The sequence below is a fragment of the Mixophyes fleayi genome, chromosome 5, assembly GCF_038048845.1.
Source record: "Mixophyes fleayi isolate aMixFle1 chromosome 5, aMixFle1.hap1, whole genome shotgun sequence".
NCBI classification, from domain to species: domain Eukaryota; kingdom Metazoa; phylum Chordata; class Amphibia; order Anura; family Limnodynastidae; genus Mixophyes; species Mixophyes fleayi.
Window position 1 is genome coordinate 204,001,808 of NC_134406.1, and position 25,683 is coordinate 204,027,490.

At 39.1% G+C, this 25,683-nt stretch overlaps 1 protein-coding gene across 1 annotated transcript; it reads right to left on the reverse strand.

Annotated features, from left to right (window-relative positions):
- Positions 1-485: 485 nt before the first annotated feature.
- VAPA (VAMP associated protein A) lies at positions 486-24,705 on the reverse strand. The gene is made up of 6 exons (XM_075213289.1): positions 24,362-24,705; positions 9,697-9,849; positions 8,075-8,178; positions 5,935-6,015; positions 4,819-4,956; positions 486-3,963 (listed from the first exon to the last, which is right to left on the reverse strand). Exons 1-6 carry the CDS (start codon positions 24,441-24,443, stop codon positions 3,847-3,849), a joined length of 675 nt encoding a protein of 224 aa, XP_075069390.1. The 5' UTR covers positions 24,444-24,705; the 3' UTR covers positions 486-3,846.
- Positions 24,706-25,683: the final 978 nt, after the last annotated feature.

The following is a 25,683-nucleotide window of genomic DNA, read 5'->3' on the forward strand; positions in this document are numbered from 1 at the left end:
CCAGTGAACATTAAGTGGCTTATCACACAATTCCATAAACCTTGGATATTCTTAAACTTTGTATCTGTAATCTACCTTTCACGATTTAAAGATTACAATTTAAAAGAATGTGCTAGATTTAAAACAGAGACCAGTTTCATAAAGGAATACGTCATATATGGTCTTTCGACTGAACTCCAAAATTGAACCACGGAGATATTAACAAAAAAAAAACACAACAAAACAAAAACCTCCACAAACGAAAACAAAACAAAACACATTGTATACTATTAATCTGACAGCCCACTGCAGCTCTGTTCAGTACAGTATCCCTTCCCAGTCAAATGGGGCTTAGGGGAGTACATAGTGTTATTTATTATATAGCAAACCAAAAAAAAAAAAAATATAGGACCTGTTGACTGTTCTGCCTTAATATGTGAATATTTGCGTCATACCGTAAGATGCAAATTAAGTACACAAGTAGATCAGAAAAAAAAGAATAGACATTGAAGGAACAAAGACAGTTTAATCCATAGTTCATAATTTAGTACGATTGACTTCTTTCAAAGACACTGCTGATAGCAAAATATTCTGAGCATTACATTTTATATACAACATTAAGAGGATCACTATGAATCAAAGAACAGTCCAAATCTTACAGCACCCCGTGAAAGACTGATGGATTTTTGCACTAAATTTAAGCAAAAGTCCCACTTGGGACACTAGGGGTGAAATCAAACAATTTAAATCAAACTTTTAATATAACAGTATATCTCAAATAGCAAATAATTTCAAATAAGTAAATAATTACAATGTACATTTAATAAGACAAAGTCCTACATTGCTCTGAGAAATGGATTCTTCATTATGGTATGGTAAATACAAGGTCAGATATTCAAGTCTTCAGAATTGTAGGTCTGCCAGTTCTGTCACTTGCATATTAAAAGAAAAATAAAAGTCACATGGATGCATAAGGAACAGTCTGGATACAAGCAGCAATAGATCCATTTGCAGTACACATATGAACTGAGCACTAGGCAGCATGGATGTTTGTATGTTCAGTTTAAGATGGCAATCCTATGAATAACATGACTGATCCCTGCTGGATGCATGCGTTACATTGCCACAAGACATTCTCCATCCATTAAGTAGTGATTCAGCACTTTCAATGCTATCTTTATGACTACACAGTTTACCTTTGAAAGCTCAATGTGCAGCAGCACACCAAGGTCAGTTGAAGAGATATTGGGCTACATTTACTAAAATGTCAATAGTGAAAATCAAGCCTGGCACACGAATACATTATTACAAACACAAATTGTGCAAAATTGTTCATATTTTTACACTATTTAATCAAAATAGTGCTGAAAGGAAAAGACTATGGCCAAAATGACATGGTCATGTAAGTTTTGTTATTTTGCTGCAATTCAGAAATCAGTGGCTACCGATCGATATAAAATATGAAAACCGTTTATGCACAAAACATAACAAATGTTTACATCCCATGCCAAAATGTCAGTTTGTAAGCTACAATTTAAAGAATAAGCAGACCAAAAGCATTACACCTTCCCATAGCTAAAAATTGTGCGTATACTGTTAGGTTTAAGATACATTACTGAATGATCCACTGTGCTTTTTGAGGCAAGGTAACGTTTAAATATTCGGGCATAAGAACTAAACGTAGAACAATGAGGTATTATAGCAAGATTGCTCCCCTTTATTAAGACTAAAACAGTAGAACTCATTAAGTGGAATAATGACCACTGCATATTTCATATTCTGCAGACATTTTATGTCTGTAATAGAACACATACATTTCAATGTCAGAATACAAAACATAGTAAACCATGTAACTGCACCCACCCATTCCTGACAAAAGTACAAGCAACTGTTTGCTACATGGAAGACCATTATGTTCATGCTTCCTATGAAAGACAGGTCACTACCATGATCTTGTGAATGCAAGGTGTATAAAAAAAAACCAAAAACGAAAAACGAACCTTCTTTGATCTACAGGAAAATACCAAGGTGCATACTGAAGTCTTGTTTACCTTTTATTACATTTCAATGGTCTTTCCAAGTACAAAAGACCCTTATCACTTTGACAACACAAATAATTGCTGTGTTTGGCATACAAGCATTCTTAACAGTCAAACAAATTTAAACTCCTAAGCAGTGGTCTTGCAGTTGCCCCTCACCTGTTGAGTTGGTTGCACCAAAGCAAAGACTGAGATTTTGTATGAAACATTTTTATTAAATAAGTTGTTGCAGACATTTTTTTTTTATTCTGCAGAACAATCATTGCCACCGTAGACATCTACTTTAGCTTGCCTGGTCCGCTTGCAGACAGTTCCTCTACAATGCACACAAGCTGGAAAGCTGTGGAACACTTTCTGTGGAAACGTGACAGTTCACCAGTAAACACACATTTAGTGCAAGTGAAACATGAGGATTTTGCACACTCTAATAGGCTAAATGTACCCTTAGAACAACCAGCCCAGAGTGCCAGAGTTACCTTATACAGATAATGACTCACTGTGTAATTTTCCAGAACACAACAACACAGAACACATTATTTCTTTATGGGACAGTCAAGTGGAAAAAGAAATGGATTAAATGTAGCAGACTTATAAAAAAGAAAGGCACAAGAAAACATCAAGATGCATGGTCAGAATGAGGCCAGGTTATTGTTCGATAATAAGCAGCATATGCAGTTATAGTGTAAAACATTAGACAATGCACAAAGATTAGTAATGTGTCTAACTGGTAATGTCATCCCTACCTGCCTCAATCATATGTGCACTGGCAGATGTCTATCAGTGACAACATAAAAAGGTCATAACTGTACAAGAAATACTGCACACATTTCCTTAACAAAAGGAAAATAAATGTTTACTATAGGAAACATCACACAATTCAGCTTTGTGTATATCTGTGGACTAACTAGTTCTGTCAGAAAGGTGCTGCAAATAGGACGAGAATAAAAAATGTACATTAAATAACTTGGGCATTCTTTCACGCAATCCAAATAGCTGACCATATGGCTGAGCAATTTTTCTTATTGAATTGGGGCAGTTCTTCATTTAATACCGATATGATTTTCACAGGCTTTCATTGCACCTATATAAAATGCGGTGACCATCATAGACGCAAAGAAGACCAAATGTTACCAAAATCAGCACAATAACTGAACCGTTTCAGATGATTTATCTATTGTACAAACATAAAATACTATTAAAGTTGGGGAAAAAGATTTTGTCTTTTTTCTGGTTTTACCCTTTTCAATTTTAAGTAAAACGTGGCATGACTGAAGAGCAAAAATGAAATATGCAACATCTGCCCCGCACACAGAATTTGAACTGTCATTACAAATATACATTGCAAAATAAAGGATTTCACATTTACATTGAAGAGACACCATCCCAAGATACCTCAGTCTTATCCCTGAATGAGATTAGCAATCGAAGGAAACCATGTTGCAAAGGGTTAAGAAAATTTAAAATGATTAAAATAATATACAGGAAAGAGTTTTCCTTTAAACATATTAAAATTACAGGGGAAAAAAAATAAAAAAAATAAGTGTTTGATTACTCCCCCCCCCCCCATAAAGGACTGAGTGTGTGAGGGAGTCTTGATGCATGAACATACACTTTTTCCCATAGCCAAACAAACAGGTTTTTGTGTGTTTTTTTTTTTTATTTGCTAATTTTTGTGAATTGTGATGGTTAAAGGCATTGCCTATAGGCTGCTGTATGTAAACTGACGTGGCAGCTGAACAACCTTCTGGCCAGGAAGGGATAGTGAAGAAAAAGGGGGGGGGATAGAGGGAAGAAAGAAAGAACACGTGAAAGCACTTTATGCCTTAATTTACAAGATGAACTTTCCGAGAAAGAAACCGATGAAAATTGCTGCAATGACGACAAGAAGTGATGGAATGCAGTGGCCTTGATCTCCCAGCATTCCTCTGCCCTTTCTCCTTTCATCCTAGAAAATACAAGGAAAATATTAATCCCTTTTAATGCTGTGAATTTTATGTAAACTTAACTTCTTTTTACTTTACAAAATATGTTTTCGAGCTCACAGCCACGTGTTGGAGGAGAAATTTCTGAACAGTAGTACAGCTCAGATGAGTGAAACATTCAGGTACCCTGCTCATGGCAACGAGAGCAAGATCCCTGAAAGAGGCACAAATGCAACCTATGGTTCAGCAACATTGGTGATGATAGTTCATATAGACGTCAAGTAGTCCTCAATCACCACTCTTTACTCCTGTACACACACTAACAACTACAAGTCGCAGAGTTTAAAAATGGGACCTGAAAGAGTGCAGTTTTGAAGCTTGGGTGGTTTTTTCAAGTTATGCACCATCCTTAGTGATGCAACTAAACTCATAGTTCTAATGGGAATTTCCAACTATAAAAGACTTCTGTAACTGCAGTGTAGAATCAAACACTCCATGGGGGAGATTCAATTGTCCTGGATATGGAGGGCAGGACATTGAGCTGCGCACACTACCGGTAATTACGGTAGAAATCTATGCTCATTTTTTCCTCACACCTCTATGGGGTGAAAGGAAAAATGAGCAGAGATTTCTGACAAATCTCCACCGCTTGGTATCCTGCGGATGTTCCGGAGACACCTTGCGTAATTGAATCTCTCCCATAGCATAGTAACCCAATGGTCTTGTCAACGTATCATGTGAATGGCCTCATAGTAAACAAAAATAGACACTCAAGTATAGGACATGAAGGAGCTATGAATTCATTAATCTCTAACAATATATGAAAAAAACCAATACTAGATATTGTAAGATACAAGGAAAACAAAAAAGTATCTCACTTTCAGCCGCCGATTTTCATCTGACAGTTTTATTATCTCAGTCTGAAGTTTCTTACACTCCTCAACAAGCTTTCGTGGTTCAATATCATCAGTACTTTTTGCTGGCAGAAAAGAAAACAATCTTGTAGCTTCATGTGCCTGGGAACACAAACATAGAAAATCATTATACTATTCTAGTCTACCGGTACGACCTACAATATTAGTTTAAAAAAATATTTGCATTTTCTTCAATAATGATTTTATTAAAAAGTTTTACCTTTTGGTTACATGGTACAAAAAAACAAAACAGAAAAACATACATTGTAAATTACAAGGGAGAAAAAGGGGGGGATCGGGGATGGGAAGGGGGGGGGGCAATACACATCAATACGAGGCAAAAGCATGAAACGGTACCACTGAGCATTTTACAGATTTTACAAGTCGTTGGAGAAACAACATAGATAGTCACCCTTTGGTTTTACTGAGAGGTTACATGGGGTTCCCCCAGAGACGGGCAGGATTGAGGATTTGGCTACATATCGATTTTATTCAAACCATATGATGTGGGGACAGGAGGCAGAGGAAGAGTAAGGGACACCCAGCGTTTCCATGTCACAGCTTAACTGAACCTTAGAAATTATCTTGCCTATGGAAGGCAGCGTGGCTAATTTCCAAGCTTGAGCAATTACCGCCCGGGTGGCTTTAAAAATGTGGCTTATGACATATCGATCCCCAAATAACACTTGTGGGGGAAAAGAAATGCAGGAGAGCGACTTCTGGTGTACTAGGGATCGGGGTTCGAAAAACTTTAGAAATTAGGGCGTGCACCTCTGCCCAAAGATCTCTGACCACTGGACAACTCCAAAAAACATGGAAAATATCCCCTATCTCTCCACATCCAAGATTTGCATTTTTCCTAAATTTGTTACCATTATTTGAAGGATAACTTTACCCAAAACTAAAAATGTAAGTCTAGCGATAAACACAAAAGTGCGGAATGGGACCTATCAGGGAACCTGGCAGTAGGATTTTATTTTGAATTAAGTTATTCTTTATATGGCAGACTTCCTTTTACATGACTAGCTTGCATTAATATTACATTCCATAATACTGTAAAACTTTAAGATGGTAACATACCGGCTTCTCATGTTCATGCGGCATGTCGAACACACATTTTAATTTAGAATCCATAAGATCATCAGGTTTTGCTTCTTTCCACTGAAATCACAAAATGATCATGTAAAGACACCAAATATACTTTACAAAATCAGTACTACTACACACACATATATTATTACAGTAGATTTGTAAGGCGCCACAGTGCTTCGCATAGCCGTGCAGTAGGAAAAACAGGACACACATAAAACAAGGACATACCAGGCAGACACAAATGCAGACATGAAAACAAAGGGTATGAAGGACCCTGCTCATTAGAGAGCTTACATTCTAAGTGGAAGAGGGCACAGCTGAAACAAGAGGAGTGAGTGTGGCTTAGAGTGGAGATTGTGACAGCTGTGAGGGTGCATTAGTGTGAATAGTATCATCAGGAATAAGATAAGCTTTGTAATAAAAAAATAAAAAATTATTGTTTCTTAAAGAACGGCTAAAGGATTTAAAGGCTGTGGGAAAGCATGGATTTGGCGTGGTAGGAATTCCATAAGTGGGGAGCAGCACGGGAGAAGTCTTGAGGCGTGAGTGAGAGGTGGTTGCCAGAGATGAGACAAGGAGCAGGTCAGAAGTAGATCCAAGAGCGGGAGGAAGAGTATATTGATATGAGGTTTGAGATGTATGAAGGGGTAGTGTTGTTGAGGGCTTTGTAGGTAAGGGTGAGTAACTTGAATTAGATTCTGAAGGACACAGGGAGCCAGTGTAGAAATTTGCAAACTGATACAGCAGATGTTGAGCGGTGAGAGAGGATGATCAGTCTTCCAGCAGCATTTAGGATGGATTGAACTGTGGATATATTGGTGTCAGGAATGTCAGATAGCAGGAGGTTGCAGTAGTCAAGACGGGAGATGAGAGAATGGATAAGAGTTTTGTTAGCATGTTGAGTAAGAAAAGGGTGTATTCTGGCAATGTCTTTAAGGTGGAAATGACAGGACTGGGAGAAAGTGTGGATATGAGGAATAAAGCAGAGGGCGGAGTCAAGAAGGCAAAGGGCTTGGTAGACTGAGAAAATTGTGGTGCTAAGCTCTGTTTTTGATGTGTTGAGCTTTAGGTAACATTGGGACATCCACATGGAGATAACAGACAGTTGGTAACACGAGAGAGCACAGAATGGGAGAGATCAGGGGAAGAGATAGATTTGGGTGTAAATCAGCACAGAGGTGGTACTGGAGGCCAAATGAGCAAATTAGTGCCCCAAGAGAAGAGGTGTACAATGAAAAAAGTAAGGGCAATTAACAGAGCCTTGTGGGACCCTGATAAATGGGAGTGGAGGGGAGGATGTGCCAGAGGAAAAAACACTAAAGTAGCGGTTTGATAGGTAGGAAGTGAACCAGAAAAGTGTGTCTCGAAAGCCAATGGAGTGAGGAGTGTGTAGGAGAAGAGGGTGATCAACAATGTCAAAAGCAGCAGAGAGGTCTAGGAGAATGAGTATGGAAAAATGACCCTTAGACTTTGCAGTAAGTAGATCATTGATCACTTTTGTGAGAGCAGTTTCAGTGGAATGTTGGGGGCGGAAGCCTGATTGCAGATAGTCGAGAATGAAGTGAGAGGAGAGAAAGTGAGACAGGCGTTTGTACACTAATCTCAAGTAGAGACAGGTTGAACAGGTGAATATATATATATACACATATATATATACATATACACATATATATATATATATATATATATATTATATTTTTTTAAGCATCTCTTTTTACCTTCATAGTTTTGATATAAATCAAATTAAAATCAAATAGTGCTTGTTTAACATATTATGTTTGCCTAACATGCAAGCAAATACAATGCACTTTCCAAAGCCAGATTTTCGTGTGTATTTATCTTTGCAAGGTTATGCATTTTTCAGTATAGCAGTTTTGTAAGAAAAATACAAGTTCCTTCCTACTGTAAAACACATTCTGGCTGTCCGGGTTACTAGAATTATGTCCCAACAGACAAGAGAATCAAAGTAACAAGGTAAACATGTAAATAAATGGGGAGAACAAAACAAAAAGAAATCATGTAACACATACATAGAGAATGACAACGATGGGGACACAAACTTGAAGAGGAGCCATACATGCAGTTCAAATGACAAAATTTGTGATTACATTTATTATAAAAAACTTACCACTGTTTCAAGGTCAGATATATGAGATGGGGCAAATATTGTCTGGACCATGAACTTGTGCTTACTCTTTTCATTTGGATCATAGTCAAACGGCTGTAACATTACTGTTTAAAAGAAAGAAAACCGTTAACTGTAGTAAATACACTTCATACACCTTCCTATTGTCAAAACAAATATAAAAATATTGTTATGGTGAAATACAACCAAAAGACACAATCTAATGCATCTCAGTATTTGGTCAATTATTAATATTCTCCTAAAATGTCATTATATCATACTCATTTAAAAAAGAAACACTCATTTTATTCCTTTTTATAGACTCTGTCCATTTTATTAGGAATCTCTACCAATCTGTGTCCTTCCTCAGAACAGCTGGAATTTGTCAACTCAACTGGGATGCAGGACCACCTTAACTCCAATGTGTCCCATAACAAACTAGCTGGTGGTAGATATCTACTTCTAATAGCTTGTTACGTCTCAGAACTAGCTGGAGGCAGGTAGCATTAAACTAAACCTCCTGTTTGCAGATGGGTACGTTGTTAAATGACGTGATGCACTTGGCAAGTAATGATGTTCAGATAACCTGCGACAATCAAAATTGTGCTACTTGTATCAACGGACTAAGTGTGTCATACAAAAATACACAACATTACACCACCAGGCTGCATCGTTAACACTGAATGACTTTTTGAACCCCTCCGTTTTCATCATACCCTGGTACTCCCATAAGCGTGATACAGCAGGAACAAGGTTCAAGAGACCATAAAAGATTTTTACAAGCCTCCAGTGACCATGTTACTCAGCTAAGAGCAATCACACTTTTTTTGAATCTCGTTAAGAATTGGAACTCTGAGGTCATTGGCTGCCATACCCACCTGTAACAAAATGTAGTGAGTTATGTCCTCCAATATGCCATTTTCAATATCATTGTTGAACCCAGCAGTTGGCTGACTTGACTGTTACTCTGCATATGGAGCCAATTATATCAACAATATTATAAGACCGCCGTTGACTGGAGGCTATTTGGCTAGTATACTTCCATAAGATTGTCGTGCATGGAAACATCATAAATTGAAAGTGTGTATACTAAAGGAGTAGATTCAATTCCCTGCGCTGTTCTTTAGAATAAATAACTTATGCTGTGCAAGAATAAAACGTATCTGCAAACAATGCTGACTTGCCCTTTTACAGTTCATTACAAATCTAAAACACCTGCAGGTATGCATGTGACATGTCCCAGTGCATGGCAGTTAATAAAATTAAACCCAAAAATTAAATGTAATGCTTTGTAAATCAAACTATGGTTCAAAATGTAAATGAGGCAATTATTTAGGGCAGGTCTCGTTAAAGTTATGTGCAGTCCGTCTTTGATGTCTTGAGTTATAAAACATTGATTGGGACCTCAAGTGTGGGGCGGGAGGGGGCGTCGCAGAATCTGCTTTTGGAATCCCCATATTTACAAATACATAATAGTGTCATTGTTCTGAAATGGAACGTAGCACTTGGGGTAATTGTTGAAACAAATTGGAGCACCGCAAATTTAAACCTAAACTCTTTTTCTTCATCCTAATAAATTGCTCAAAGAGTAATGACAAAACTGTTAAAGCGCACATTACAATTACCTGAAACTGTTACTGTGGCTCCGGGATCTATGGTTCCACTGTTTGGCCGCACACAGTAGCGCCGAGGAGCTGTAGTTTTCACCTTGAAGCATACTTTCTTTTCGGACGGATTCCGCAGTTTGAGGTTTGTGGTGACAACATCTGTAAATGGACCTGAAAAGTATAAAAAGAGCAGTTTGCATTCAAAACTTATAAAAGTCATTGTATTTAATACCATTGCATTTAATAAATTACAAATCTTCAGAACTTCACTTTAGTCTATCCAAGTGACCTTTATAGATGGGTGGAGAGAAGGGAGTCATCTCCTTTAACAGCATGTCTAGTGCATCATTGTATGATCATTATAAAAAGGAACAAAAACAAACAAAAAAACAAAACATGTTTAATGTAGTCAGTCTGACACAGTGTGCCACTAGTGCACCTGCATGCAAAGAAACTGTAAAAATATATTCATGATGCTCATTGCTGGACAACAGAGGTTGTAGAAGGCTCTACTAAGACATTATATAGTATGTGCTTGCGTCATTGTTATATTAAGAGCTTATATATAGATGGTACAAACCGAGGGTTGGGGCCATGGAGTCCACCAGCGAGGAAGAGGAAAAGTAGCCTACTGTCTCATTTTATTGGGATAATACAACTAACCCCACCTGAAGCACAGGGGAAAAAGATATCTGAAAAAAAAGCCTGAAACCTACCAAATGATGAAAATATATATATATATCTATATCTGTTATAATTAAAAAAAACATTGCATGTCAATAAAAACGCAGTCAGACTTCACTTGATCAATTATTTCTAGCTAAAGAATCAAAAGGTTGAAAAAATATTGAGACAGCATGCTATCAGGCTTCTCACAGTTAATATTATGACACCAGTAAACAATGAGCCTGTACTATGGTTTCACCTGTGAGGGATCAATTTACCAAGAGCAGCATGAAAGGGGAGAAATAAGAGCAACTGCAGATTTGCAGCGCAGGTCGCTGAATACATAGATCAGCTTCCCACAATTTCTATATTCGACACAAGACTCTGGCTCAATTTTCCATGCTTGTCAACAAATAAACTTAGCTTAATATATAGGTCATCGAAATGGTGCTCTTCTTTGTATCCTGGTTATCAGGGGCAGCTCTGTTTGAAAACTAAATTATTAGAAAGGGGCCAGATTTGCATACTATTTAACAAGACTCCAACAGAGTCTGCTTTGTTGCTCGCTTTCTCATATACTACAAAAGGGTCGGTTTTGTATACTACCCACCAGAAAAGTGCACTTTTTTCTCATCCGCTACAGATCTGCATACCAGTCAAATGAGATCTGGCTGCATAACTCTATACTGGTCAAGACTATCGTTACACTATTGGTTCTGAATGAAGCATTTTCGCTGATAAATGATCATATGTGACAGTAAACTGCAATTCTTACCGAAAGCCATGCACAGTTAAAACAAGGTTGTGCCCTCCTTTCACACTGCATTTTTCTAGCTGTCAAACTGTACTAGTGTGCCTTTGCATTTACAGTCATGGCCAAAAGTTTTGAGAAAGACACAATTATTATTTTTCACCAAGTCTGCTGCCTCAGTTTTTATGATGGTAATTTGCATATACTCCAGAATGTCATCAACAGTGATCAGATGAATTGCAATTAATTTCAAAGTCCCTCTTTGCCATGACAATGAACTTTATCCCAAAAACAAACACTGCATTTCAGTCCTGGCACAAATAGACCAGCTGACATCAGGTCAGCGATTCTCTCATTAACACAGGTGAGAGTGTTTATGAGGACAAGGCTGGAGATCACTCTGTCATTGTGATTGAGTTAGAATAACAGACTGGAAGCTTTAACCATGGTTTCCTGCATGGAAACACATGCAGTCATTATTGCTTTGCACAAAAAGGGCTTCACAGGCAAGGATATTGCTGCTAGTAAGATTACCCCTAAATCAACCATTTATCGGATCATCAAGAACTTCAAGGAGAGAGGTTCAATAGTTGTGAAGGAGGTTTCAGGGCGCCCAGATACGTCCAGCAAAAGTTAGGAGCGTATCCTAAAGTTGATTCAGCTGCGGGATTGGGGCACCACCAGTGCTGAGCTTGCTCAGGAAAGGCAGCAGGCAGGTGTGAGTGCATCTGCACGCACAGTGAGACCAAGACTTTAGGAGGATGGCCTGATGTGGCATCTTTGCTGGCCTTGACTTCTCTCCAAAAATATTTTCCAAATAATACAGGGATTGGACTGCTGGGGTAAAGTCAGTTTCTCTGATGAATCTCCTTTCAGATTGTTTGGGGCATCTGGAAAAACGCTTATCCGGAGAAAGAAAGGTGAGTGCTACCATCAGTCCTGTGTAATGCCAACAGTAAAGCATCCTGAGACCATTCATGTGTGGTTGCTTCTCAGCCAAGGGAGTGGACTCGCTCACAATTTTGCCTAAGAACACAGTCATGATTAAAGAATGGTACCAAAACATCCTCCAACACCAACTTCTCCCAACCATTCAAGAACAGTTTGGTGATGAACAATGCCTTTTCCAGCATGAATGGAACACTTTGCAAAAGTGATAACTAAGTGGCTTGGGGATCAAAATATCGAAATTTTGGGTCCATGGCCAGGAAACTCCCCACAAGGTGGACAGAAAAGAAACCATGAATTCTGACAAACTAAAAGCATTGATTGGGCGGCCATCATTCAGTATGTGGCCCAGAAGTTGATCGACAGCTGCCAAAGCGAATTGCAGAGGTCTTCAAAAAGAAGGGTCAACACTACAAATATTGACTAATTGCATAAACTTAAAGTAATTGTCAATAAAATCTTTTCACACTTATACTGAAGTAAACTTGCAAGCATTTCATACCATAGCAACATCTGACAAAAAGGTCTAGAAACACTGAAGCAGCAAACTTTGTGAAAACCAATACTTGTGTCATTCTCAAAAGTTTTGCCCATGACTAAAATCACATTTACAGTTGTTTATTTTAATCAGCTGTCAATACATTTCTATGCAGTAATGTCAAGTAAATCCACACAATTCTGCTTTAAAAGATGAACTACAATGTTTCAATACTATTAGAACATACAGATGAGAACATTAGCAGTTTCAGTCTGTCATCCAATTCTTTTTTGATAGCTGAATAGAGAAAGACAGATAATACCCCATTCATACTGCACCAAAATCACAGGGTTTTGCCGGGGCGAGCTCAAATGACCCGGGTCTTGGTGCAGTATGAATGGTACAAGTCAAAAATCCCGGGTCTAAAAACCCAGGTCTGCAACCCGGGATTTATCTAGGGGTAATTCCCGGGTCGGACCCGGGTTGCCTGCACTATGAATGGTGCAACCCGGGTTTTTCAACCCGGGTTGCACAGAAAACAAGCTGATTGGCTGTCTGCCTGTCTCTGGAGGATGATGTAATCGGTGGGAGCCCGTGGAAGATTCGAGAAGGAGTTTAGGAGAAATGGTGGAGTGCAGATCAAGCCAAAGATCAAGGATAAATATATGCAATCAAATGCAATCAATATGCAATCAAATAAGGATCAAGTGCAGATCAAGGCCATGATGAAAAGTAATGTGGTAAACAATCACCACCCACTTTTGCATCATCTTTATGCGTCAAAAAACCAGTCACCTTTCAATGACATCACCATTTTTCAGCCAATGAAAACTGCTCTGGTGATGACTCCCACAAATTGCCAGGGCACAGACTTGTGCAGTATGAATGGGGTCAACCCGGGAAATTCCTGGGTCCGAGGTGCAGTATGAATGGTGTTTCTGAGCTGGGACGCTCCGAGCCCCGGCAAAAACCCGGCTTGAAAAACCCGGGATATTGCCGGGGCGGCAGTATGAAAGCGGTATAAGACAGCAGTGATAGCAATGATATAACCATGTAAACGTCTCTTTGTTAAGGAGGATTAAATGGAAATTATGTATGCATAGACCGAAACATTTTAAATGCATAAAATCTGAATAAAACATAGTCGAACTGAGATAGAGTTGACCACAATAACGTACCAAAACACCTTTGCAAAATGCATTCACTAAAAACGAGCGATTGCGGCCATATGCAAAGCTGTAACTATTGCAAGATGCATGCTGTTTGGTACCACCGACATGAGCATGGCTGCTGGCCAGTATACATCATAGATACTTAAAATAGATAGATAAAAACATGGGTGTACGTGGGATTGTTTGCAATAAACATATTTCCTATTAGACATCAATAAAACTTAAAAATACCTATAACACAGCAAAAATAACTTCCAGTCTTGTGCATGAAAGGAAGCACCCAGTGTCAGCAGGGCAACTGTATTTTGAGCCAATCACAAGCAGTTCGCTGGTGATGACAACCATGATAATCATCTCTATTTGACCCTGTCCTTGATCACCCTGCAAACAATAATACGGCTCTCTCAGGCGTATGACCTGCATCGGTTCACAATTGCACGAACACGTGTTTACTGTACCTACGTTAGCCTACCTGCCCTCCCATGCTCTCACTATAATTCAAGGTGCCAGAATCATGCAAATCTACAAGGGTGCATTTGCATGCACGGAGTGATTGCAAGTAAGATATACTATTGCCATAGTACTCAGTCTGCATCAACACTACTAGGAATGGAGTAGTATAAATATCAAGATATGTGATAGGTTTAAAAGTGATCAATTTTAAGTTCTATTGTGAACAGAGCTGTGTCAACACTGCATTTCCACATGAACAGTATATATGAGTGTTTATTACTTTGTCTCCTACCTACTCACATTCTATATTCAACTCACTCCAATAATTTTGATTAGCACTTTCAACAGAGCAATTATTAAGGATATGAACATTGTTGTTAAATGATAAATATGAACCCTTGGCTCTTGAACCTCCTCCCATTCTACATATGTATGAACCTGGGAGTGATAATATAAATGAAGATCTGCAAGCCAATGAAGACAGTTCAGTGCCAGTTCTCCCACTACACAACCTACAGCCTCAGAACTTTATCACTGGCAAATAGTGAATGGGCAAGTTAGTTGAACGCACAAAGAAGAGCATACAAAATAAGGCCATGTACATGCCTGAAATATGAAACAGGTAGTGAAGAAAAAAAGTGTTTTGTTTTCTAATTAAATTATTTCCAAACACATAGATTGATTGCTTTTGAAGCAATGATAGAATAGCTAGAAACAGAACAGATATATACTTATGGTGCACTTGTATACACGAGATAGTGTCTGGGTCCATGCCATAACAGTAGTATTGAACAGTCAGGAAAAAAAATAAAATCGAAGTTCTCAAAAGATAGACATACAGATATAGATACACACACACACAGGGTTATATCAAGGAAACAAAACAATTACAATATTTATAATACTCCCGTTTGCAAATTGTCTAGCAAATTCAGACGCAGACCACCACAGTGGGGTATAAACTGCAAAAATAGAATGTTTATGTAAAAAAACACCGTATTAACATCTAATAATTAACATCTAATTTGGCAATGCATACCAGGAAAACATGGCGGCCAAACTAACCCACTGCTAATAAGGGGCAATTGTACATGTGATCGCTGTCACCATAGCAACACTGCATAAATACCTCAGAGACACCTGACCGCCACTGCCAAGCTTCAGGCATAAACAAAACACTCCGGAAAGACCATTAAAATTAATTGGGCAATGAAATGAATGGGACATGTGACAAGGTTTTTTCCTTTTTAAAGATATTTAAAATTGTTCAACGTCACCTGATTTAGGAATAAAAATCAATATTTACTTGATTACAGCGCTTAGATAAGGAATTCACAATGGTATTATGATTTAAAAAAAAACAAAAAAAAAAAAACAACCCATTACTGGATTTCTCATTAATTTCTACACCTAGTTTTTTCCCCCATGGATATAAAATCCCATGTTGATCTCCTATGCGCACCGCCAAACTTCGGTCTAGTTTATTTTTGTTTTAATGTCCTTTTATTTATGTTTTTTTTTTGTTTTGGAAAAGCCGTACAATATGCAAGACATACAATTAGATTAAATGATTAGTGTAGTCACATTGGTAGTATTCCTGTTCTTTGTCAAACAATAAATACAAAGTGAGTGACATAGGAAAGAGAAAAAGGTATGTACATGGTCAAAGTAACACTATAGTTCAGGGGTGCAGAGGGAAGGTAGAGACTATGGGAGTAAGACAGCTTCAGGAGGTTCTGTGGAGCAAGGCATCATAAGCATATCACGGTCCAAAAGTTTGTGAAAGGAGGAGACCTTATTATTCTGGAGCCTGGTAATATCTGCAATGAGTCGTTATTTCAGTCCAGAAGGAAGTGAGAGCTGGACAGGAGTAGCAAATGTGCTTTAAGTTGCCCTGCTGGCCACACTAACTCCAGCACAAAGAGGAGGAGTTGGGGAAGGTTGCATGTAAACAAGTAGGAACCAGGTAAGGATTTTAGTAAGTAAGGATTTTTTTTTAGGCATTTTCTTTTATGGCAACACTGATGGAGCATTTGGAGACCCGTGCATGGATTATTTCTGACATTTTCTCCTGAAGGGAGGTTCCCAAGAGTTTCCCAGTCCAATACACAAATGTCAGGTGGATGCTGCCCTGAGCAGATGATGTGATAGGAGGGAAATGGCCCCCTTGTAATTGGAACTGTAAATGCAGGTGCATGGAGGCACGGTTTTAAATTAGGTCTGGACAAGAAGGCGTATTTGGTAACTTTTTTTTGTTGGGAATATGGTGTTTGTCATGCATAAGTGAGAATGGTCGGACCCCAAAAATCGCCTACAATGTGATGGAAACGCTCGATGTCTGCAGCCTTCCATTCCAGGGACATGCCAGCATCCTGTCCAGGAGAAAAGGGAGTGTATCCTAGATTGGGGAGAGTGGTGGCCTGACAGGCAGACTCTCATTTACAGAATCTCAGATAGATAGCGTAGAACGTACTGTTGGTATAGGTCAGGCCAAGACAGGTTTATGTGGTTTGAGGAGCCAATGTGTAAATGCCTGGGAGCTGGCACCAACTAGCTTATGTCCTAGGTCAACCCAGCACTTAACATGTGGAACAACTTACCAGGCCATCTATTGATTCAGCCAAGTGGCATGATAAGAGCTCAAAAATAAAAGCCAGGCTGAGGCCACCAGATACCAAAGACCTAGCCAACAAGTCTCTTTATCCTAAGTTTTTTTGTCTTGTTTTTGTTTGAGAACTCCAAATAAAGTTATTGCAAGTAGCTTGAAAAGAGGCAAGGGTACGAGGCAAGGACAGGCAAGCTCTAAAACGGATAAAGTATTTTAGGGTGAATGTTCATCTTGATGGCGTTAACTCTGCCTATCGATAAGAAAAAAAATGTTTCTGTCAGTGGAGGAGGTCTTAATTCAATCCTGTGGAAGAGACAAGAAAATTGGCCTTGTAGAGGTGGTTATAGGTCTTTGTGATCTTGACCCCAAGGTATGTGAGCGAGTCAGTCTGCACCTGGAAGCCAAAATTCAATTTCAGGAACTTTTTGAAAGAGTTGGGTAAGTGCAAAGAGAAAGCCTCAGATTTGCTGTCGTTGACCTTGTAGCCGGACACCACACCAAAAATCAGACAGTTCCTTAGAGAGATTGCTAATGGAAACTAGTGGTTTAGTAAGGGATAGCAGAATGTTGAATGGTAAAATTTTGCATACAGTAGCAGTGGACATGCCTGTGACATCAGGGTTGTTTCGGATCCTGCTGGCCAGGGGTTCGATAACCAAATCAAAAATCAAAGGGAAAAGGGGGCCGGAGGTCAAGCCGCTGGCAAGGATCAAGGTAGATGGGTTGCACTATAGAGTGTCGATGGCCAATAAAACTGAAATGTTCAAAGGAGTCATATATGGCCACGAGACCCCATCAAAGGCATTTTCCACATCCGGGGCAAACACCAGAGAAGGGATATTGTTTTATTAATGAGGTGACATCGGGTCAATTATACATCTGGTATTGTCAAGTGCTTGCCTGGACAGGACAAAGCCTATCTGGTCTGGGTGAATCGAACCTGGTAGGAAAGGATTCAGTCTGTTGGCTAAAACCTTAGGGAAAAAAAAACATTTGGATCAGTATTTAAAAGGGAGATTGGGCAGTGGTTAGAGCAAATGATAGGGTGCTTATCCAGCTTTGGAATCCCGATTATGTTAACTTTTAGTACTGTCTGGGTGGAAATACTCGCCTTCTAGGACTCAAAGAAACAGGGATCATAGCTGGGCAGATTAAGCTACGCACAAAGGTTTAATAGCATACACAACTGTAAAGGATGACTAGTGTTACATAACTGAGCAAATATCAAATAAAAAAAGGACATACAAGCTCAATTTTAGGAGGAGGGAGATGTCCAACGCGGGCAGGATCCTGATGGCATTAAAGGGCTGAAACAAAAAACATACTAGGAAAGAGCAAGATGACAGAAGACAAACCCCGCCAGTACAGGGGTAGGAAAGTACATGAAAAGCCCAGATGAAGGTGTCCACACTAAAGAGTTTAATTGTAGAAACAAACATATTTAAGTGTGGCACTACTGGTCCCAGCAACTCCTGAAAACTATAAACTGCTAGGGTATGCTGGTGGTTGTAAAACTACAAGTGCTCATGGCTGCCACTTGTAGACTTAAAGCGGCTTTCAGTTATTGAGTTTAATAAAACATAACAACCTTTCTTGGGACGGACTAAGGTTAGTGAAATTAACCATTCTCTTGGGTTTGAGTTTATGTGACATGTTAACATAAATTAAATGATAACCTGCATTAATGAATCTATTTTTATTTAAAATATAAAACCAATATCAATATGTCCAACCTATAACTACAAAATGTGCTGCAGAACTGTTTTTTTCTGTCCATGAGAAGAAATGAATCCTCAAAACTCACTGTATATGATGGGTGGACATTCAGCATTCCAAGTATAGAGGGATGCAATTACTATATAATACAATGCTCTATAATCACCTACATTCCTGTCTGCATATCAGGGAACCCATGCATGTTTGAGCCCTCACCTGGCACCAATACTGCAAAGTACCTTGTATTTGAGCTGTGGGTGTATGTTGCATGAGGCTACACTCTTATGAGCTTCCCCCCCTGTGCATGTTCCATATAAGCTCTGAATGGAATGCCAAAAGCTTAACCTGGCTTAAATTGAGTCTGTGTGTGCTAACCATGAAAGTCAAGGAACTCAAAATTCATATGGACATCCAAACAGTGAACTTTTCATATGTTAGTGTCCCTTAAATGATATTCTTGCTTTGCAAGAGGACACAATAAAATAATAGAGAAGCAGGCTGCACCTGATCAACTACTCCCACTGGAACTGGAAAAATTGCAGCACATTTACAGTAACTGTGCACAAAAGTATATATTGTTCATAGCAAGCATATTTTAACAAATTTCTGAGTATAGTTTAGAAAATAGAAGCAACTGATTGGTTACTATACACTGATTATACACATTTTTCATAATTGCACCTATTTATGAAATCAGAACAGTCTCACAATGTGTTTGGAGACCAAGTAGCAGATTAGCCCTCAGCTAGATGGTCAAGGCAGTCTCTGCCTATCGGAAGCACAGGCTACCGAAACACACCTACAATGAAAAAAAATCCCAAACTAAAAGACTATAGGCAGCATGGTGGCTTAGTGGTTAGCACTTCTTGAGTTCGATTCCCAACCATGGCCTTATCTGTGTGGAGTTTGTATGTGCTCCTCGTGTTTGTGTGGGTTTCCTCCGGGTGCTCCGGTTTCCTCCCACACTCCAAAAACATACAGGTAGGTAAATTGGCTGCAATCAAAATTGACCTTAGTCTCTCTCTCTGTATGTATGTTAGGGAATTTAGACTGTAAGCTCCAATGGGGCAGGGACTGATGTGAATGAGTTCTCTGTACAGTGTTGCGGAATTAGTGGCGCTATATAAATAAATGGTGATGAGGACTAAAAAGTTTTCCTTTATTTCCATATACAGCACATCAGATAGGGACAGACCATAAACAGGCTGTAATGCAAGCATACCGGGTGTTAGTTGTGCAACAGCAATAGATCTAAACCGACATATAAGGACTGCGATCCCACGCTTATAGGGAGGGAAATGCCCCCCGCTAATTTTGGCAACAAACTAGGATTGCAAGGAAGCACTTTACAGTGATCTATTTTTAACCACAGGCAACCTTCTCAATTTGCAGTAATACTATGTCTACAGTTAAGATATATTGCAACCATCGAAATACTTCACATCAACAAGACTGTCTGCTTGTCAAAAACAATTGTAATATATGATAATATATTATGTTAATTAAAATGGTTACTCAAAAATTACAAATGAAGCTATAGCGTTGCTTGTGTTTCCAGACATTGATATGGGAGTACCTAAACTTTTGACCTGCAATCATTAATCTACTCACTTGGCTGATATCAGAAAAAAGTTATTGAATTATGATCTTTAGAACAGGGAGAGGTGCATAAAAAAAAATCTGCTAAACTAACATAAATCAAAGGATACTAACAAAGAATAATCAAACATCACTGTATTTTTATAGCTAGATATGACTGACAATATGATAAAGAACATAGCTGGACAAAAGAGTAGGAACATACAGCAAGTACATGAAAGAAAAAAATACCATATAAAAAATGGCTTTTAGTCCCTCATTGGGAACACACATTACATATACAAAGAAACTATTCATTACACCGACAGCAGTCAGACAGTCCAACTAGCAGATTAATGCACATTTAGCTAACCATGTCAGGCACTGGGTAAGAAGACAAGGATTTGGGAAGCTCACAGAGGGTGGGCATCAATATTCACAACAATCCACAGCTGTTTTAGCAATACTTGTGATTTCAAATGGTGACAAAGTCACCAACTCAAAATTACGACTATTTTCAAATCATATTTCTAACATGGATAAACGCGTAGCCATGAAAAGATGGCCATACAGTCAGTGGGGTCCATGGCACAATTAGAGGGTTAAGAACCCCTGTGTTAGAATGAGGGAGGAACCTGGTAAATGCAGCAAACAGAGTGTAAGGCATGTAAAAATGACATAACTATATGACATAACTAGGAGTTAAACATTAGGAGTTAAAGGATTCTTCCACACTCAGCATGAATTATGCTATAAACAATTAAATAATCCCATTAAAAGAGGAAAAATAACATGCAATTCATACAATGTGCAGACCTTAAACAATTTTGCAAGTAAGAAAAGTGGCAAATAAATTACAACAACAAATACAGTTCAACTCTGCTGAGACAAAGCAAAAAATTTTTTCAATTTAGTTATGCCCTAAACATAGGCATTAATATTACGCTTTCAACTTGCGTCCTTAAAACCTATTAATGGGCATTAGAGCTAACAGCTCAAAAACAACATAGGTGAATGCATCGGTACACACACTTTCTGCATAGGTACGCACAGCGCATTTTATTAAGGTGAGCACCCAGAGAGGGATAACTCTGTGCCGCAGCTCGCCGCTGGAGAGACGTGTCTAGCACTGCCTAGGGGGGAGGGTACCGGACCTAGAAGTGCCCCGGTTGATAATAAGCCACAGGTCGTGCCCCCAATTTCAAATATACACACACATTATGATGATTAAACACATTAATAAAACATATATAGGCACTGGCAGTGGCTCTATTTCCCTAAATGTGACTCACTTTTGGAATCTGTCCAGAGCTCTTCATGTCCCGCAAAGAAATATGGGAGGAGCTGATGCGGCCGAGTGTGTGCAGCAGCAGCAGCGCTTCAACAGTGCTGTATATATTGACGCGTGAGAGAAGCGGCCATGGCGCAGACGTTGTAAATGGACTACTTGTGCCCCCACCTTAATTCGACTGTGCTTTAGGGTTGTCTGGGCGCACTCCTATAACTTGCTGAGAGGCATTTGTTTCACATCAATTTCAATGTTATTTGTAGCAGTGAGAAGCGTTCACACTTGGCGCACTGTTATATAGTCATATATAAGCATTTGTAAAGTACATTTAACTATGCTTTGGGGAGACTTGCTAAAATCAAGGACAAAGTACAACGTTTTGTATATACTTAACCAGCGTTTTTAAATGCCCATGTGTACAAGCCCTAAAGAATAGCTGGGTTAACGTGTCTTAATAAGGGTAAAGGCACAAAGGACATATTGAGCAGCAATTTTAGTCAGGATGTGACACCAGTGGCAGATTAAGATTACTTTGGGCCCTGGGAGGTAATGACCCTCTCTCTGCAAATTAACACCTTGGACCATCAATCCACTGCTTGAATTAACTTCATAAGATTTAACCTACCCATTCAATATTAAACACACCAAATTAATGAAAAAACTCTACAAATTTATATAATGTGCTCCAGAATCAAATCTAAATACTGTAAAATAAGAAATATCTTAAATTACGTTTAAGACGTTAAATTAATATAAAATACTTAAAATAAGTATATACAAACACAAGTACATATATATTGTATATACTTGTATATTTAAGTATTATATATTAAGAACTTAATACTTCCTTCTGGCCAAGTTCACTCAAAAGTCACCATGCTATAGGTCAGTGTTGGCTAACCTGTGACACTCCAGGTGTTGTGAAACTACAAGTCCCAGCATACCCTTCCAGCAATAAACTGTTATATATTGGCAAAGCATGCTTGTAGTTTCACAACACCTGGAGTGTCACAGGTTAGCCAACACTGCTATAGGTCCTACCCTGAGCCGCTTGGAGGTAGTTTGGAAGCCCACGAAGAGCAATTAGGCAAATTTTTCTACAGTTGAAAAATATAATTTAAAGAGAAAGCTTTGGGTCACAATAAGTCTGGTCAGCACTTTTACCCCCCCATCATCATATGAATTCCGTTGAAGTCTCCAGAACTTGTTGCTGTGATTTAAAAACTCATCTACAAGACATCATTTGACATTTTGATACTTTAAAAACAAAAACATGGCGACAAATTGCCTATCTCCCAATAACCTAAGGCAGGCATGAAAACTAAAATGTAAAACTAGCCCCTAAACTTTAGGGCATTTTCTGTAGTTTAAAAGCTGCAGCTTAGTTTAAAACAAAAAGCTGGCCCCTTTAACTTCAGTGTTATTGGCTCAACAGCCTGTTAATTACGGAGTTAAAAAAAGAAAAGAAAAGAAATAGTTGAGTTTACAAAGATAGCCATGGGTTCAATTGGAACCTGAGTACTATCTGTAGTATTTGTATTTTCTTCCTGTGTTTGTATACTCCGATTTCCTCCCACAGTCCAAAATCATGCTGGTAGGTTAATTGGTTTCTGACAAAAGAGACGCAAATGTGTGGTATGGAACATTGACTACAAAATTTTTTTTATTTTTTTTTCCTGTGTTTATGTTTTTCCTATGTAATTTAAAGCTATACAAATCCGTTGTGAAAGCGATAACTAGTTTTAGTCAGTTGGCAGAATTGTAAGGCGTGTAGTGATAACCAGCGCTTTCACATGCAGTCGGAGAGGGCATGAATTTTAACGCCAGTGGGCAACCAGCCCTAATCAGAGAAGGTACATGAAGAAATATGGAACATTGGGCCAAAAGAATATAATCAACAAGTTAATATGAAAATAAAATTTAAACACACACTACCAGAATGTATGTGAATAACCATATGCGCAAAAAAAACAGAAATCTATATAAATACCCAAAGGTCTTTAAGATTGCCAACAATCACAAATTGAGAGACCACTTACAAAATGGTAAGATAGCATGAACATAATATCGTTCTTTCTGCATGCAAACCTCTACATGTAAGTCCCCTGCATTTCCTAAACATTACCAACTTCACAGCCATTATTCCACATCACAGATGTAGTTTATTAGTCTGATGAAAATCAAGGATGACTTTATTCTGGTTGCAGGTTTTCTTCTAGATACAAAAATTCCCTTTTGGGCCATTTAGTCAATTTTGGAGCATTTAAAATTTCAACAACACATGAAAGACTACTGATATTACTCCTATGACACGATTGAAGACTATACATCGAAATAGAAAGCTGCCTTCTAGGGATCACTGACAGAGCCATTCCAAATCTCACAGGGGTGCCACAGCCAGGGATTTGGAATCCACTGTCTTATACCCTTCCTTATCACATAGGAGAATCTTTACACAATGTCATGATTAAATATTTAAGTGTCTTGCAGACATATCCCAAACTAATCAATGTATTAGTAATGAAAACAGTTTGGAAATTAATACTGGAATGAAGGCCAAACAAAGGAAAGATCAAATCAACTAGAACTGTCATGTTAAACCTACAGTTTACTTCAATGAAATGTACTTTTATTTGAATGCAAGCTCTCTCAGCTTGCACATACTACATTCCCTTTAGCAAGGAAATTAAGCCCATATTGGCTATGGCACATTTATAATTGTTATTCTTTATAGATTAACATCAAAACACATAGGATGAGGTGTTCAAACTTTTTCCTCAGCTTGGTGCCTATAGCATACATAAATACAGACAAGAGATAGAAGACTTGGAAGACACCATACTACACAGCCGCCTTCCCTTCGCTTGGACACTTTATATACCCTATTATTTACATACAACACTGCTGACAATGAGCAGCAGACAACACATACTGGAAGGTGTGAACTGCAGTCGCCACTCATTCTGCTGGCGATCATAACAAATAATAATAATAATAATAGTAATAATGCGTCCTCAGTGGTTACCTTTGAATTTTAGCTCGTGTGGCGGGTCCAGGACCAGGACCTGATCGTGCTTGGACATGTTGGCTCCACCGGCTGCACACATGCACCTTTGAGCTAGAACACGAGAGAATAAATGCGGGAGGAGGCCTCCGATCCAGGCAGCAGCGGGCCCGGCAGAAGATGACAACAAACCGGGTGGTGAAGGAGACAGCGGGGAGGGGGGCAGTGGGCTATGGGGGCCGTGGGGTCGATCTGCTGGCTCCGCCCCTGTGCTCCGTGTCACAGCTGACTCAACACACAACACAGTTGCGGCAACCGCACAATACCCCGATCACGTCAGCGCCGGTAGTGACAGGCACTATGTGACGTCAGCACGTATCTCCAAGCTTCACTGCCCACCTGTAACCACGCCCACCGAGTGTGTAGCCACGCCCAAGTCGACCGCCTTTCTGCTGGTTTTTTTTTCTGCAATACAAACTTTATTTAAAAAGATAACTGTCACAACCCTAGGTAAGGTTGACTTAACTGCCAGCGTGATACATGTTATACCCGAACACTGCTTCTTTCCACCTATTGAGTTAACTCGGGCTGAATTAAGTAATTTTAGCATTCAGTTCGAAAACGGGCATGGAATTGTTCTGGGTAAAGGAATCCGCTAAGCAAGATGTTAACGTACTTTTAACAATTTAAATAGGGTGTGCTTGCTGTTGGACAGGTGACTCACCTTCCTAGCATGTCAGACTCTAGACATTGGTATAATCTGGTTTGTTTGCCTTTTAAATAATTATGTAGCGTAAAACAGATAATGAGACAATAATAAAAAAAAATCCTAGAACCATACTTGCCTACATATTTTACCTCCCCTCCAAGAGATCCCACAGTGTTCCTATAAGAATTTATGTTATCTTGCACTAGGTGGCAAGGCCTTGAAGCTGTGCTTAGCACCATCAGGCCCCATACGCTACTGCGCAATGGAGTGAAGTGTGTCATCAAGGTCTCTTCCACTTCACAAGAAAGTGGATCTGAATCAAGTTGGTTGGCCTAGTCTGCCGGGAATCTGGGAGCACAGCCCGAAATACAGGAGACTACCAAACGTTCCATGGGAGTAGGCAAGTATGTCTAGAGCACTGTTTCTGTAGACAAGAGCATAACACTCAATCGTCATGTCCCATTGAAAAATTGGGGTGGGCCACTCCAGAGGCCCCGCTTCGCTCTAATGAGCAAGGACAGGCGCATGTGCAGTATAGCTCTTTTTAAGCTTTCAGTTCAGAATAGCCCCATAGCAGCTGTATGTGCTCCTCCCGTGATAGTTCCGCCGCTAACTATAGGTGTATCTCAGCCAG

Bases quoted from the DNA above. Each gene is read 5' to 3' on its own strand.
- VAPA (XM_075213289.1), bottom strand. From the start codon at position 24,443: ATGTGTGCAGCCGGTGGAGCCAACATGTCCAAGCACGATCAGGTCCTG. The intron at 8,179-9,696 runs GTAATTGTAATG...TCTTTTAAACAG, and splicing joins AGCCACAGTAACAGTTTCAG to TAATGTTACAGCCGTTTGAC. The intron at 6,016-8,074 runs GTAAGTTTTTTA...TTGTGATTTCAG, and splicing joins TATCTGACCTTGAAACAGTG to TGGAAAGAAGCAAAACCTGA.